Here is a 14774-nt window from a genome sequence, read left to right as displayed (position 1 = left end):
TTGAAAGTACATAGTGTTATAATTTTTTAGTAAATTGATAGAACTGTGCAATCATCACCATAATACATATACTTCTATCACCCCAAAGACTTTCTTTGTAGCTATTTGGAAAAAAATTCCCCAGCCCCAGGCAATGCTTATATTCTTTCACTCACTATAGTTTTGCTTTTCCAAGAAACTTCATCAAAAGAGTGAAAAAACAAGCCACAGACTAGGAGAAAATAACAAAAGACATCTGACAAAGAAGTGTCATCCAAAATATATAAAGAATTCTTAAGATTCAACAATAAGAAAAACCCATTTACAAAACAATTCAAAGTCCTTAACAGACATCTCACCAAATAAGACATATAGATGGCAAATAAGCACATAAAAAGATAGTACACTTCACAGATCATCAAGGAAATACAAATAAAAAAAGTTACCACTACAATAGAGCATTGCTATTAGAATGAGCAAAATCTGGGAAACTGACACTACCAAATGCTGGTGAGGATGTGGAGCAACAAGAACTCTCGGTATTTATTGGAACAAATGCGAAATGGTACATTTACTTTTGGAAGACAGTTTGGTGGTTTCTTACAAAATGAAACATCCTCTTAACATATGTCAATAATCACACTCCTTAGTATTTACCTGAAGGACTTAAGTCTATGTTCACATAAAGCCAACACACAGCAATTTTGTGGCTTTATTCATAAAGCTCAAACTTGGAAGCAACCAGCATGTCCTTCGGCAGGCAAATGGATAAGATCCAGACAATGGAATATACTAAATGATAAACATAAATGAGCTCTCTAAGTCCTGGGGATGTAACATATAGCGTGATGATTATCGTTAATAACACTGTATTCCACATTTTAAAGTTTCTAAGAGAGAGAGTCTTAGATTTCTCATCATAAGAAAAACACTTTTGGTAACTATGTAAGGTAATAGGTGTTAGAATTATTGTGATAATTTTGCAATGTGCACAAACATTGGATTGTTATGTTGTACACCTAATATATTATGTGTCAATTATAACTCAAAGAAAAGATCTGTCAAGCCAAGAAAGAATTGGAGGAAACACAATTAGTTTGAAAAGTAAGATTCCAATTATCTATCGCGTGGAAAAGGCAAAACCTTGGAGACAGTAAAAAAATCAGTGGTTTCCAAGGTCTGGGAATGGGGGGGTGGGGAGGGGTCAGAACAGAGGATTTCTAGGGCAGTGAAACTATGATATTATAATGATGAGTACATGTCATTATACATTTGTCTCAAGTGGGGTTTGGTTGATAACATGTCAATGCAGGCTCATCAATTCTAACAAACATACCATTCTTGTGGGGGATGCTGAGAATGGAAAAAGCTATGCATGTGGGGGGGTTCTTTATGTATTCTGGATACAAGTCCCTTATCAGTTACATGTTTTCCAAATATTTTCTCCTTCTCTGTGGCTTGTCTTTCTCTTAACGTTTTAGATTTTTACAAAGTCCAATAAATCATTTTTTTTAAATGACTGTACCTTTGGTATTAGATCTTAAAAAACCTTTTTCTAATCCAAAGTTCCAAAGAAATGGCTTTATTTTCTGCAAGCAAGCTTTACTGGAAATAAAGGTACCTTCTCCTAGGGCTACCAACAGGATTAAACAATAAAGCACATAAGAAACTAAGTGTCAAGATTCTTCCTCAGATTAGAACATCTGCACTGTTTTTTTTTTTAAGAAGGTCTCTTCCTCAAATTCAGAACAGGAAAAACAAAACCTTTTGCCCGAGATGCCATTTTTTGTTGACTTTAGGATCAAAAGCTTTCTAAGATAAGAAAGTTACTGGTCATATTTACGAGGTAAGGTTATAATGTAGACAGTGGCAAATGTACCAGATTGTCTTCACTAACTTTTAAGAACAGATTCCAGTCTCAATCTATATAAAACAGCATAAAAGGACTATCTGGAATGTAAGAACTGCCAAACCCAGGACAATGATTTAGTATTTGAAGAATGATCTGACTATATAGTTAAATAGCATTCTGTTTACCTTACAGCGGGAAGTCTGGGAGCCATAGCTCCTCACTGAGGTAACAGCCAAGTCACAGTAATGATAATATGCAAGCACATTCTACTGGAAAATCAGTAACTAGCTTATGATACTAACTTATAAAAATCTAAATTCATTTTTATTTATAGTAAATAGCTTTCTGCTGTTACCCAAACAGTGTAATAATGAAAAGTGAAAGGCACTATTAAAATATTTTTGAAGTTACAAAAGTATGCTCTATTTTCATCATTTCATTTAAAAATCAAATTACCATTTATATACTTAGGAATTTGAAAACTGAATGAAGGTCACTTTAAATGAGCAACAAAACAATGTTGTCATATCCTAGGTTACATAATTACAAAGTTCTAGCTTATAAATCTTTGTTTTTCATCTTCCTCGGATTATTTTGGCTTTGCAATTACTAGGATCTCAACAACTTTTCTATGTATTAAAAAAAAAATACCTCTCCGTTGAAGAATATTTACGTATTTGCCCTTTTATAAATTCAATGGTAAAAACTTGAGGATTTTCTGAGTCACAAACCAATGCAAATACCTAAGAAAACAGAAAAACAAGTTCAACAAGAGTTTAGTTTTACATATTTCATTAGAAAAACTGCACATCATCATACAGCTTGTAAACAGCTTACTTCTTTATTTTTATATTTTATTTATTTATTTATTTTGTTTGGTTTTGTTTATACATGCACTGGGTACAGTCAGAAGCGCGGGAGGGTGAGAGAATTCAGAGCCAGAGTGGGGAGCAGAGCAGGCAGAAGGACCGAAGTACACTGCTGAGGGGAGCAGCCGGGGATCGAACCGGCGCCGCAGAGGCCGCGGGCAGCTTCGCAACCCAGCGCTCAACCGCTGCGCCACCGGGGAGGCCCCTATTTTTATATTTTAAAAGGACATATTTATTAGGAAAAGGAGAAAGAAAAAGAGAAGCACCTGCATAATTACTGGAGGGCAGGAGAGCAGCTACAAAGGCAGTATTTTAAATAGTAACTTGTTCATAGTATCAGAATTTAAAAGCTGTTCAAGGGGCCTCCCCGGTGGCGCCGCAGCCTCTGCAGAGCAGGTTTGATCCCGGCTGCTCCCCAGAGGAGGGTCCCACATGGAGCTCAGACCTCTCCTGCCGCCTGCTGCTCCCCTCAGCAGTGTGCTTCGGTCCTTCTGCCTGCTCTGCTCCCTGCTCTGGCTGGTGAATTCTCTCACCCTCCTGCCCTTCTGACTATACCCAGTGCTTGTATAAATAAATAAATATTTAAAAAAATTAAAAAATTAAAAAAAAAATAAAAGCTGTTCAAAAGTCTCATTTAGATTTTCATATAATTATTACATAAAATGTTACACTCACAGTATACTTGGACAGTAAGTGCTGCAATATTCTTTGTTCTAAGAGCAACAAATATAACATTGTAAAGAAATAAATACATTCTTCCTGTTTCCCATTCTTTAGGCAAAAAAAAAAAAGTAAAATAGAAAAATATAGATTCAACCAACTACACATGGAAAATACACACAACAGTTATAACATTGTAAAGAATTAAATAGATTCTTCCTGTTTCCCAGTCTTTGGGCAAAAAAAAGTGAAATAGAATAATTTAGTCAGCCCTCTGTATCCTTGGATTTCACAAGTGCAGATTCAACCAGCTACGCATGGAAAATACACACAACGGTTAGGCCTACAATGGTATGCCTCTGCAGCGAACATGCACAGACTTATTTCTTGTCATTGTATCTTAAAGAAAACAGCCTAACAACTATTTATATAGCACCCACATTGTATTAGGTACTATAAGTAACAGAGCTAATTTAAAGCATATGGGAAATGTGTAACAGTTATATGCAAATGCCATGACATTTTATATATAGGACCCATGCATCCACAAATTTGGGTGACCTCATGGGTTCTGGAACTCATCCTGAGAACTGATCCCCCATGGATACCAGATTGAGCAACAGGAAGAAATCTCATTTAGGTTAATACTATTGAAACTTACTTCTCCTAAAGGCTTCAATGTTGCAATATTGTAAGTTGCTGGATCACGTTCTACCAAACATGTTTCTGTAAGTGCTAGAACTCTTTTTACAGGTTCCTTCAAAAGAATAAAATTGAGACATATTAAGAAGTTATTAAAGAAAAATGTCAAAATTAAACCAACAAATTTTTACTTTTAATATACAGGTCTTACCGAGTGTCTGGGTGATATTTTTTGGACTATAAACTCTGCTAAAGAGGTGATGGATTCATCAGTGCTGTATTTTCCAAAGCGAAGATTCAAATATTGCTCAAATTCTAATGGTTCTTTTCTTATCCGCAATGAAATACCTATGTAGTTGCCAGCATGATCTATTGCACTTTTGATAATTTCTTCTCTTTGCTCTGATGCAAATAAATGCTGCACAAATTTTGAAAGTTAAAAAATCAGGATTGAAACAACTAAAATGTGACCATAATGAATCAGTTCTTTAGACAAAAAAACTGTAGTAGCAATTCTAGAGAAAAAAGGTAGATCTTATCAGATGTAAATAAGTAATGCTATAGTTAAAACATTAATTAAAATCACAAAGTAAGGGAGTGATATGGTAGCATACTCCATCCCCAGGAAATATAGGAAGAAAGTCTGATCAGGGATAAGTGGGTGTCTCCTTGAGGTGATGTCTATAAGGCCCATGTGGCAATCAATCAATCAATAAAATCATAAAGTCTGGGATGTACAGCCATGCAAATAATTCACTGAAAGGAAATTATCACATAACCTCTGAATCTGATTCTCATCACCATGTGGAAGCAGTACCCCAAGGCTCCTATAAGGGGACCCAGGGACCATAGCCAAGTCTAGTGAGGGTGGGGGTAACTATGGGCAGGATTCCAATTTCAACTAAAATAGCTTTGATTTAATCTGTTTAAGGAAATGGACTTCCTTGCAGATTACCTAGAATATTTAAATGTTTACAAGTCATGGAGTTATCAATGTTAAGAAGCAACCTCTAGCGGTGTATTTATAAAGTAAGGATAAGGTACTGCTACTTGTATTTGGTACCTGGAGGCAAAAAAAGCTAAATGCCCTACAAAAGGTCTGGAGGCAAGTCCTCCATAGGGAAGCAGTGTCCTGTCCTGAATGCCAATGGTGCCCCAGCTGAGAAACACTGAAATGAGACATGTTTAAGAGCCTGATTTTATTCACAGCAGCTTATCTGTCACTATGGATGCAGAAGGTACCAGATGGTTTGCTGAATGACTCTGTCATGGTATCACATTTTAGTGAATTAATCCATTGTAGAGCATGTCTTTTAAAAGGAAGAAAGCATGCTTAGAAAGTAGATGATTCAGGGGCCTCCCTGGTGGCGCAGCGGTTGAGCGCTGGGTTGCGAAGCTGCCAGCAGCCTCTGCAGCGCCAGTTCGATCCCCGGCTGCTCCCCGGCCACTGGAAGAGGGTCCCACATGGCGCGCAGACCTCTCCTGCCGCCCGCTGCTCCCCTCAGCAGTGTACTTCGGTCCTTCTGCCTGCTCTGCTCCCCGCTCTGGCTCTGGTGAATTCTCTCACCCTCCCGCACTTCTGACTGTACCCAGTGCTTGTATAAATAAATAAATAAATAAATCTTAAAAAAAAAAAAAGAAAAAGAAAGTAGATGATTCAAGTTAAAACTGCTTGATATCATCAAACAGTAAAAATGTTGGAAACTGAGGAGTCTCAAATAATTCTCTTCCTTGATATCTACCTTAAGCACTACATGGCTTCATGAAATTACTGTGATACAGTTATCCTGTTAAGGTCTGCAAGGCCATAGTCCTGTAATTAAATATGTTTTTTTTCACCAAGAGGTTAATCACTACAATTTCCCATTGACCAGGAAAGAAACAAGTCTTTGGATAGCACTAAGACAGCAGGCTGCAGTCTGCTTTAAGATAGGAGACAGAAGGCCTCCCTGGTGGCGCAATGGGTTAAGATGCAACCGGTGAAGCGCACCACAGTCACTGCAGCACGAGTTCGATCCCCAGCCAGGGAGCAACCCACATGGCACAGCAGACCTCTCCTGACTCGCCTGCCGCTCCCCTCAGCAGTGTATTTCAGTCGATCTGCCTGTTCTGTTCCCCACTCTGTCTCTGGTGAATCCTCTCACCACCCACAACTCTGGCCTGTACCCCAGTTCTTGTATGTGTGAATAAATAAATCTAAAAAAAAAAAAAAAAAAGATAGGAGACAGAACTAATTTTCCCTTTGGGTCTAGCCTCAGGTAACAAAAAGTCTCCATATGTATTCCTAGGTGAGGGACACTAGGATGGTGCCTATCGACTGGGTAAAGAGTGAGACCTAGAGTGGAAAAAGGCCTTTACCTCTAAAGAGCTAAAAGATTTTGTTAACCACATTGTTCAGTCTTCCATCATTCCCTCATTACCCTCTGCTGTGTATCTAAAAAATTGCTCTGGCTCTGGTTTTATTACCCAGAGCTTATTTATCTACAAAACACTAAAACTTGAAGTAGAATTCCCAGGTCACTAAGGTTGCCAGAGAAATTAAGATTCTCAAGAGAAATGATTCTTGAAAATTTAATTGAGTTGCTCTATTGCTCATCTTTGAGACATGGGGACTAATTCAGGACTATGGAAAAAAAAATTGGTGGTCATCATCTATACTCATCCTCTATACCTAATTAACAAGCAGGGTCGGGCCTCCCCTGGTGGCGCAGCAGTTGAGCACTGGGTTGCGAGGCTGCCCACAACCTCTGCAGCTCCAGTTTGATCCCCGGCCACAGGCCAGGGTCCCACCAAAAAAAAAAAAAAAAATACAAGCCGGGTCCAGCATACCTACGTTGCTTCTGCTGCACCCCACAATTTACATATAACTCAGAATTTCCAAGACAAAAACAGTTTGTTTAATTCCAAATTAGAGAACTCAATGATTACTCAGATTTCAGATTACAACAGCAGGCAAGGGAGAGCAGTGTATAAAATGTATGCTATTTTAAATTACTTTTTTCACAGAAAGCTTAAAAACTGTCAGGTGAGACATTTATACTAATAAAAATAACAAATGTTAACTACCACTCATTGAACACTACTAAACCATGCACTGTGCTGATGAAACACTGTATAAATTACCTCACCTGATCCTCAGGGAAGAAACCTATGGCACACACATTAATGTCATCGGAGAGCTCACACCAGGATCAAGCGCAGGTCTCTTTGATACCAAAGCCTGCACTCTCAATACCATCCTTCCTCCCCGAGGACTCACATAAACTTTTAAAATGTAGAAAAATAGCCCTGCTTTTCTGAAAATGGTCATGTTCCTTTAAATGACTTTTTACAAACACTACTTACCAATCTGCTAAATCCTCCATAAAGTATACAAAACCCTCCTTGATAATCAGAGAGATCTACAAAGCCTTCAATATTTCTATAGTCATAGGAGCAGAGAACTCTGTTGGTTGCAGGATTAATTTGGTCAAAGCCTCCAGGCGTTACTTCCAAAATGACAGGTTTTCTTGTATCACTCCAATGATGCTTATAACAGTTGTATCTCTAGAGAGAGAAATAATATTTAATCTCACCAAAAAATAAAATTATATTATACTTAAAGTATTAGTCACGGCTGAAACACTAATTTAAAATAATGACAAAATGAAGCAAAGAGAAAATAAAAGTAGCAGTGTCCAATGTGAAATGAACATCCCTCTCTATAGTCTAAAAAAACCCCACCTGAAAAACCTATAGTCGTCTACCTGTAAACATAAATGATCAGTTACATGATTGAGATAAAAATATATTGGTTGCTCAGGAATATGACTATTTCTAACTCTAAAATAAGAGAAAAATGCTCCTGTAGGTGTTCAGAAAGAGAGTAAAGAATTAAACAATAAACCCTTCACCAATTTCCAAGGCTAAACCCAGCGATGAGTTCACAGAATCGTATCACCTCAAGTCCCCGCAGCATTACTGATCAATGGCACTGTGCACACTGTGGGACCATAAAAGGAATTCTGCACCAAGATAAAAGCCTGCCTTAATCCAGAAGCATCCTTAGAGCCTTGAGTTTAACTTAAGGATGGAGCAGTGCCACACCCCTTCAGCAAGAGCAGGGAAAGAAGACAGCCTACAAAAATGGTGGTGCTTTTCAAAACCATTTTTACTTACATTCCACCCACCCCACTCTTCAGGACAGTCTCAGGAACCTCCCAGCTGAGTTCCAGCAGTCAATGAGATGAGCTGGTGGAAACACATCCTTATCTTTCAGGACTGTGGAGCCAAGAAAGCGACTCGAGAAACACCAATTTAGAGCATCCCCAGGATGATTCGACTCAGTCCCAAATTCGACTACTATAAGAGAGGTGTTTAGCCAGCAGAGCATTTAGGGGAGGCTGGGTCTGAACTTTTTCATAGCGAGGTGCAAACGCCACTTACTCCTGATGTAAAATTAGGTGAACTATTCTTCATGCAATCTTCCAGAGACATGCTTTCACCACAAAGTTTAAAAAGTATTAGCTGAAGTTAACTGATATAAAAGGAACTTAATAAATGAAATTTCTCAGTATGCTTTTTAAAGCAGTTGTTTAACAAACCAGATGAAAAATACAGATAACTCACCACTAACATAAAATAATTAAAATAAGCATAACAAGTTATAATTTATAGAAATCTGACCGTGGTTCATTAGGAAAGAGAAGCAGTTCGCCAGTTGCCATTAAACTTTTTAAAATGGTTCCTAGGCAACCAGCCAATTGCTTGAGTTGAGATCAGTGAGACTTCTGGGATGCTGAAACAAGCAAGCGAACATTCATAGCAAAGACAGAGCTTTAAAAAGACAGGGAAGTGGTGCTGTTGCCAGCATATTAGAATTCAGTTCCTGCCTTTGCCAGAGCCAGAGTTCTGAACAATGCTATGAGTTTAGGCATTATTCTGGCCCCTTCCTCCCAACTTCAGTATGAAAGCAGTATCTCCTCATGGAAAGAAATGTAACATTTCAAGGGAGTGAAAAAAATATAAACTCCCAGGCCTCCCTGGTGGCGCAAGGGGTTAAGACGCAATCTGCAGCCATTGCAGCACCAGTTCAATCCCCGCCCAGGGAGCTACCCACATGGCATAGCAGACCTCTCCTGTCTTGCCCACTGCTTCCTTCAGCAGTGTATTTCAACCAATCTGCCTGTTCTGTTCCCCACTCTGTCTCTGGTGCATCCTCTCCCCCACCCCCACACACACACTAATGGCCTGTATCCCAGTTCTTGTAGGCACAAATAAATCTTTTAAAAAAATATATAGACTCCCATTTTCCCTCCCAGAAGTCTTCTCTGTTACAGATTAAAGGCTACTGAACTACAACTAGAGAAGGCCTGGAAAAGTGAAGAAGATTCTAACAAGCAACCGTGACTTCCTCAAAGCTGTCAGTGTACCATGTATATCTTCATTACTGATCACACCCTGCACAAGAACGTGTAATGAGACAGAGTTCTGATATGCCCTAAACTTAAACTCCAGTGAGTTCTGGAATAGGAAACTCCTACACCAAACATGTTTTAACATTTTTTATCAGAAATATTACGCTTATTGTTGCTCTGTAGAATACTGGATAAGGATCACCTAAATGTTATAGGAGTTTTTAATGCCTCATAGTTCTGCATGAAGGTCCCTCCAACCCCCACAAACTATCAGCATTAACAGTCATATGGTTAATTCCTCATATTTGAGTATCCGTTAAACAACGTTCACCTTTCTATCACATGGTTTCAGTAAACATTAAATTTTGTTTCCTTTTTTTCCGTTAGCTTTCGCCATAAAAGTCTGTGTATATAGACTATGGAATGATTTCTACAATACAGAGCAACATTTGAACAAATAAAAATAAATATTAATAAATGTTAAATACTTACCCTTCCTGTGATTTTTCCTTCTGAAAAATCAGTTCTGAATCTCTGAAAGAGAAAATATAACCCAATTTAAGACAACAGACTGGCATAGAAGATGCACAGGTCAGTCTTCTCTATCCAAAGCAAGTAAAATCCCAATTTAGTAATCTTGATATCAAAAAATATTACCATTTAAGGACATTCAATAAAAAGCATGTGAAGCTTTGTTGAAAAACTATACAAATTAATTCAACACACAACTGCTTTATTCTATATAATGCATTTAAAGACTAAAAACTACCCAATATAAGGGATTTTTCAATTTTTTCAGTTAGAGAAAAGTAAAAGTTTCACAGAGTCAAGTTAATGATCAATAAGAAAAAAAAGCACAGTGGAAATGGAGGCCTTATACTTGAATGTAACTGTTTCCTTCAAAAAGAAGGAAAATTAGTTAATGTGGGACCATTCTTACCAATGCTTCTGTAAGGAGCTCTGTTCTGTGCTCTGTAGAAAATTTTAAAGTTTCCGACTTTTTTCCACTGCCTTTTCGAAATGTGAGATTGAACTCTGTTCCTTGTCCTTTTCCAACAGGGCTGATGCTGCAAATGTCTCCATAAGGCCACTAACAAGAACAAAGGAATTCTTTCATGAAATGAAATGCTTATTTCTACTACATTAATTTCACAATCATTTATTAAATGAGAAAACTGTTACAAAATAATATGGAGGTCTAGAAGCTATGCTGTATAGAATTTTATTTAAAAAAATTTCATATTTTTCATCATCAGCGAAAACAAAAATCTTTTATCTGCATTCCAATTTTAACTGACATTAACCAAAACAACTGAAATACAGACATGAAAAGAACGAGGAAATCAAAGTTTATGATTAATTGCTAATCTGTTAAAAACAAAAACAAAACAAAGGCTCTGTAAAACATGCCTATTTGAATTAAAAATCTATATTTAAATATATTTACTTATCCATGTTCAGGTTAGACTTGCCTTTATTAAAGAGTAATCCTACTTCCATGACAAGCATTTCCCAACAACTGTGACTTAACTTACCTATGTGTGTGTTAGTTAACAACATAGCCTTCAAAATTATAAAGAATTTACCAACTTTACATAAAATAGATGACTATAATCAATGGTAACATATCAAAAAGTTTCAACCCGTAGAGCCTAGAAATAAGCACATTCCTTCCCACCGTTTTATTTTTGGTTCTAATTATTGAACATTATACAACCTATTTAATCTCTTTCAGATTTGACATTTCTAACCTAAAGTACTGATTTCAGATCAGGGAGTACTGGGTCTTATCATGGCTTTTAAATTCAAATGCAGTTCAAACAAACACTTATAAACTTCTCAAAGGATTACCTACCTGATTTGTTACTTCTAAAGTATTGGGATTGTATGTAGTTATCGCATGCGTACCCACTGAAAAGACTCGCTTATACCTACAAAGAAAGACAAGCACTTAAATTTAGTCTTAAATAATAGAAACATTTTAGAAGAAAAAAACATATGATACCAACATAAAAGAAGCATTTCAATAAATGTGTTAATTATTTAACGGTGGCTACAGCTTAGTTTTATATCCTCACTTTTGTTTCAATGCACTAAAATGTTAATTGGTACTAAAATTCACCAGCCATTCATTTTATTATGAACTGGTAAGGTCCTGAAGTAGAAAATTACGACAAATGTAAGCAATCTTGTGGTATTAGTAGTATATAAGAAGTTATTAGCAAAGAACCATCTGAAGATGGCAAATATTGGAAAATTTTATTTTTTTAAAAAAGGCACTGCATAGTACAATTCTTTCAAGATCCTTTTGACAAAACCATAATACTAAGGAAGGAAGAACTATGACCTGTAACAGGTCAGCCACAGCCATATTCTGGAATTTTAATAATTTCTATATAAGAAACTACCTATTACACTTTAGTGTTGCAATTTTATAGAAGTAGGAAGCCTACACAACAGACAAGCAATTTTCACTTCTTACTTCACTTCCTTCACTTAAACATCCCTGAAGGAGAAAAGACACTTTGGAGATCAGTAATCTTTTAGTAGAGTGAGGAATCCACAACGATGAAAGTGGAAACTGAACTAGAAAACATTAAACACTGAAGAATTAGTTCTTTAGAATTAATAGGTAAAACATTAGCTAGTCTAAGAAACACAAAACAAAATTAATAGAACACACAGCCATAGACACAGAAGAAAAAAATTAATTTAACTCTGTAATAAATTGGAAAATTAAAAATAAACCAGTCCCTATATAGAAGAATTTAAGAAATCAAAGAATTTTAACACGTCTTACAAAAGCAAAGCACTAAGGTTCAAATAAGGAAATGAAACACTGAAAGAACATGCTTCTTAAAATGGTCCGGAAAACAGTATAAGAGGAAAATACCCACAATCTATTTTTTTAAGTACCAAGGATCTAGTACACCATGGGCAAAGAAGGTTCATTTCACGGAAGCAGTTCAGAATTAGAAAAAAACTTAAAATAATTGATCGTATTTATTAAAATACTTATTTGTATTTTAGTGATTTTAAATTATAAAAAAAGGGATGTAAAATATAATCAAATGTCCTTCTATCTATGGAGAAGATGATGTTTTTCTCTTTAAACTACTAAGATTAAGATAGTACAATGCCTCATCTAGTTCCCACACACATAACTTGAATCTTTATCACATCCTGGACAAGCCCCCCAGCTCTGGGGTCACACTGCCTGAATTAAAAAACCGGCCAGACTACTTACTTTATATGTATGCTGACAACCTGCATAATCTCCCCCAGCTTCAGTTTCCCCATGTGAAAGATGTGGGTAATATACACTCCTACTTCATAATGTGACAATTAAAACCATGTACAGTGGTTGTCACTTATTGTTTATAACTGATAAATGTCAGCTATTCTCACTGCTATTATTCTGCTAATTGAATAGGGGACAAGGGGCTCAAAATTCCAGCAGTGTCACTCAACTAATAACAATTAGCATCATTCTGCTTCAAGTAGCCGTGACTGCTGCTACTTGGAACAAAGTGATGGGCAAGCTCATCATTCATCTAACTTTATTACCAGGACACTCAGATTCTGACCAAGACCCTTATCAGAAATTATACTCACCAGAAAAGCTATTTGCAAATCATATGTTTAATAAGAGACTTACAATCAGGACATATAAACTCTTACAACTCAACAATGAAAGCACATATTACCCAATTTAAAAGTGACTAAACGATCTGAACAGACATCTCATGAAAGAAGACAGACGAATGGCCAACAAGCACATGAAGACACTCAACATCTCAACATGAGATACCATTTCATACCCATTAGGATGGCTAAAATTAAAAAAAAAAAAAAGACAACAAGAAGTATTGGTAAGGATGTGAGAAACTGGAATCCTCACACACCGATGGCAGGACTGTGAAAGGCTGCAGCCACTTTGGAAAAGTTTGGTTGTTCCTCAAAAAGTTAAACACAAAGTTACCATATAAGTCTATATAACTCGGACCTTCCCGGTGGCGCAGTGGTTGAGTGCCGCGCTGTGAAGCTGTCTGCAGCCTCTGCAGCGCCGGTTCGATTCCCTGCTGGCCAGGGAGAACCCCACATGGCTTGGCAGACCTCTCCTGCCTCGCCCGCTGCTCCCTTCAGCAGTGTCTTCAGTCAGTCTGCCTGTTCTGCTCCCTGCTCTGGCTCTGGTGAATTCTCTCACCCTCGCACACTTCTGACCTGTACCCCAGTTCTTGTACAAAACAAATAAATCTTTAAAAAAAAATAAGTCCATATAACTCAATATAAAATCAATTCTATCCCTAGGTATATCTCCAAGAGAACTGGAAATACAGATTCACCCATAAACTTGTACTTGAACATCGACAGTAGCATTATCCTTTCATAAAAGTAAAAAAGTAAAACAATACAAATTTCCATCAACTAATGGATAAACAAAACATGGTATAACCACATGATAGAATTTCACTTAGCAATGAAAGAAAAAGTAGTACTGACACGGGCTACAACATGAAACCTTAAGAATACTGACAGAAGACAGTCACAAAAGACCACACATTGTATGATTTCATTTACATAAGATGCCCCAAATAAGCAAATCCACAGACAGAAAGTAGATTAGTGGATGTCAGATGCTGGGAAGATGGGTGAAGGGGTATAACTGTCAATGTTTTTAGAGATTTTTGTTTTCCGGGGGGGGGATGATGCAAGTCTCTAAAAACTGGGGTGATGGCTCACAACTCTATGAATACGATTAAAAACACGGAACTGCACACTTAAAAAAGGTGAGCTTTATGTATGTTAATAAAGCTATTATAAAAACAAAACTGTTTCAAGGTGTGAATGATGGAGCAAGGAATCACGCTGACAGCACAGAAATAGAGTCAAGTGCCACTTAACGAGTGGGACGTGTCCAGGAAAATGCACTGTCAACTGAGTTTGTCATGGCTTGACTCTCACACACACACACATTACACAGCCCCAGGCTGGACAGTGATACACACCTAGGTCTTATAGAATATTCTACAGGCAGAGCCTGTGTAGTCGATATCCGTAGCTGACTGAAACATTAAGTGACACGTGACTCTGGCTCTGCTCCATACTGTTACAAAAAATAGAAAATGGAGGCCTGTCTTAAGTCCTAGTCACTACTTCCTAAGAACATTAAGACAAATTTTCCTCCACATGATCACAATTACAAACTCACAAAGCAAGTAGTATTATAGTTAAGTTTGTTCCTTAGAATTAATGTTAATTATGCTGTAACTGTATTAAAAACAGAAGTTATATTATGATCAGAGCAATCTACCAACTTAAGAAAAAAATAAGGATCAAATGAATATACAATTTTTTAAGGCTGATTCAAAGAGA

At 37.1% G+C, this 14774-nt stretch overlaps 1 protein-coding gene across 2 annotated transcripts in view; it reads right to left on the bottom strand.

The window, feature by feature from the left end:
- DNAJC13 (DnaJ heat shock protein family (Hsp40) member C13) overlaps positions 1–14774 on the bottom strand; it is a gene marked incomplete at its 5' end in the record, with an annotated part of 83012 nt that overhangs the window by 66944 nt on the left and 1294 nt on the right. For both annotated transcript variants that reach the window (XM_084247098.1, XM_084247097.1), the window contains 7 exons: positions 2483–2574; positions 4022–4117; positions 4214–4420; positions 7348–7548; positions 9891–9932; positions 10339–10488; positions 11254–11329. In XM_084247098.1, the coding sequence (XP_084103224.1) occupies positions 2483–2574; positions 4022–4117; positions 4214–4420; positions 7348–7548; positions 9891–9932; positions 10339–10488; positions 11254–11329 (864 nt within the window). The remainder of the gene's footprint in view (positions 1–2482; positions 2575–4021; positions 4118–4213; positions 4421–7347; positions 7549–9890; positions 9933–10338; positions 10489–11253; positions 11330–14774) is intronic.

Source organism: Talpa europaea (assembly GCF_964194135.1).
Source record: "Talpa europaea genome assembly, chromosome: 11".
Classification (NCBI taxonomy): domain Eukaryota; kingdom Metazoa; phylum Chordata; class Mammalia; order Eulipotyphla; family Talpidae; genus Talpa; species Talpa europaea.
The sequence above is the reverse complement of the archived record's forward strand: the minus strand, read 5'-3'. Positions and strand labels throughout refer to the sequence as shown.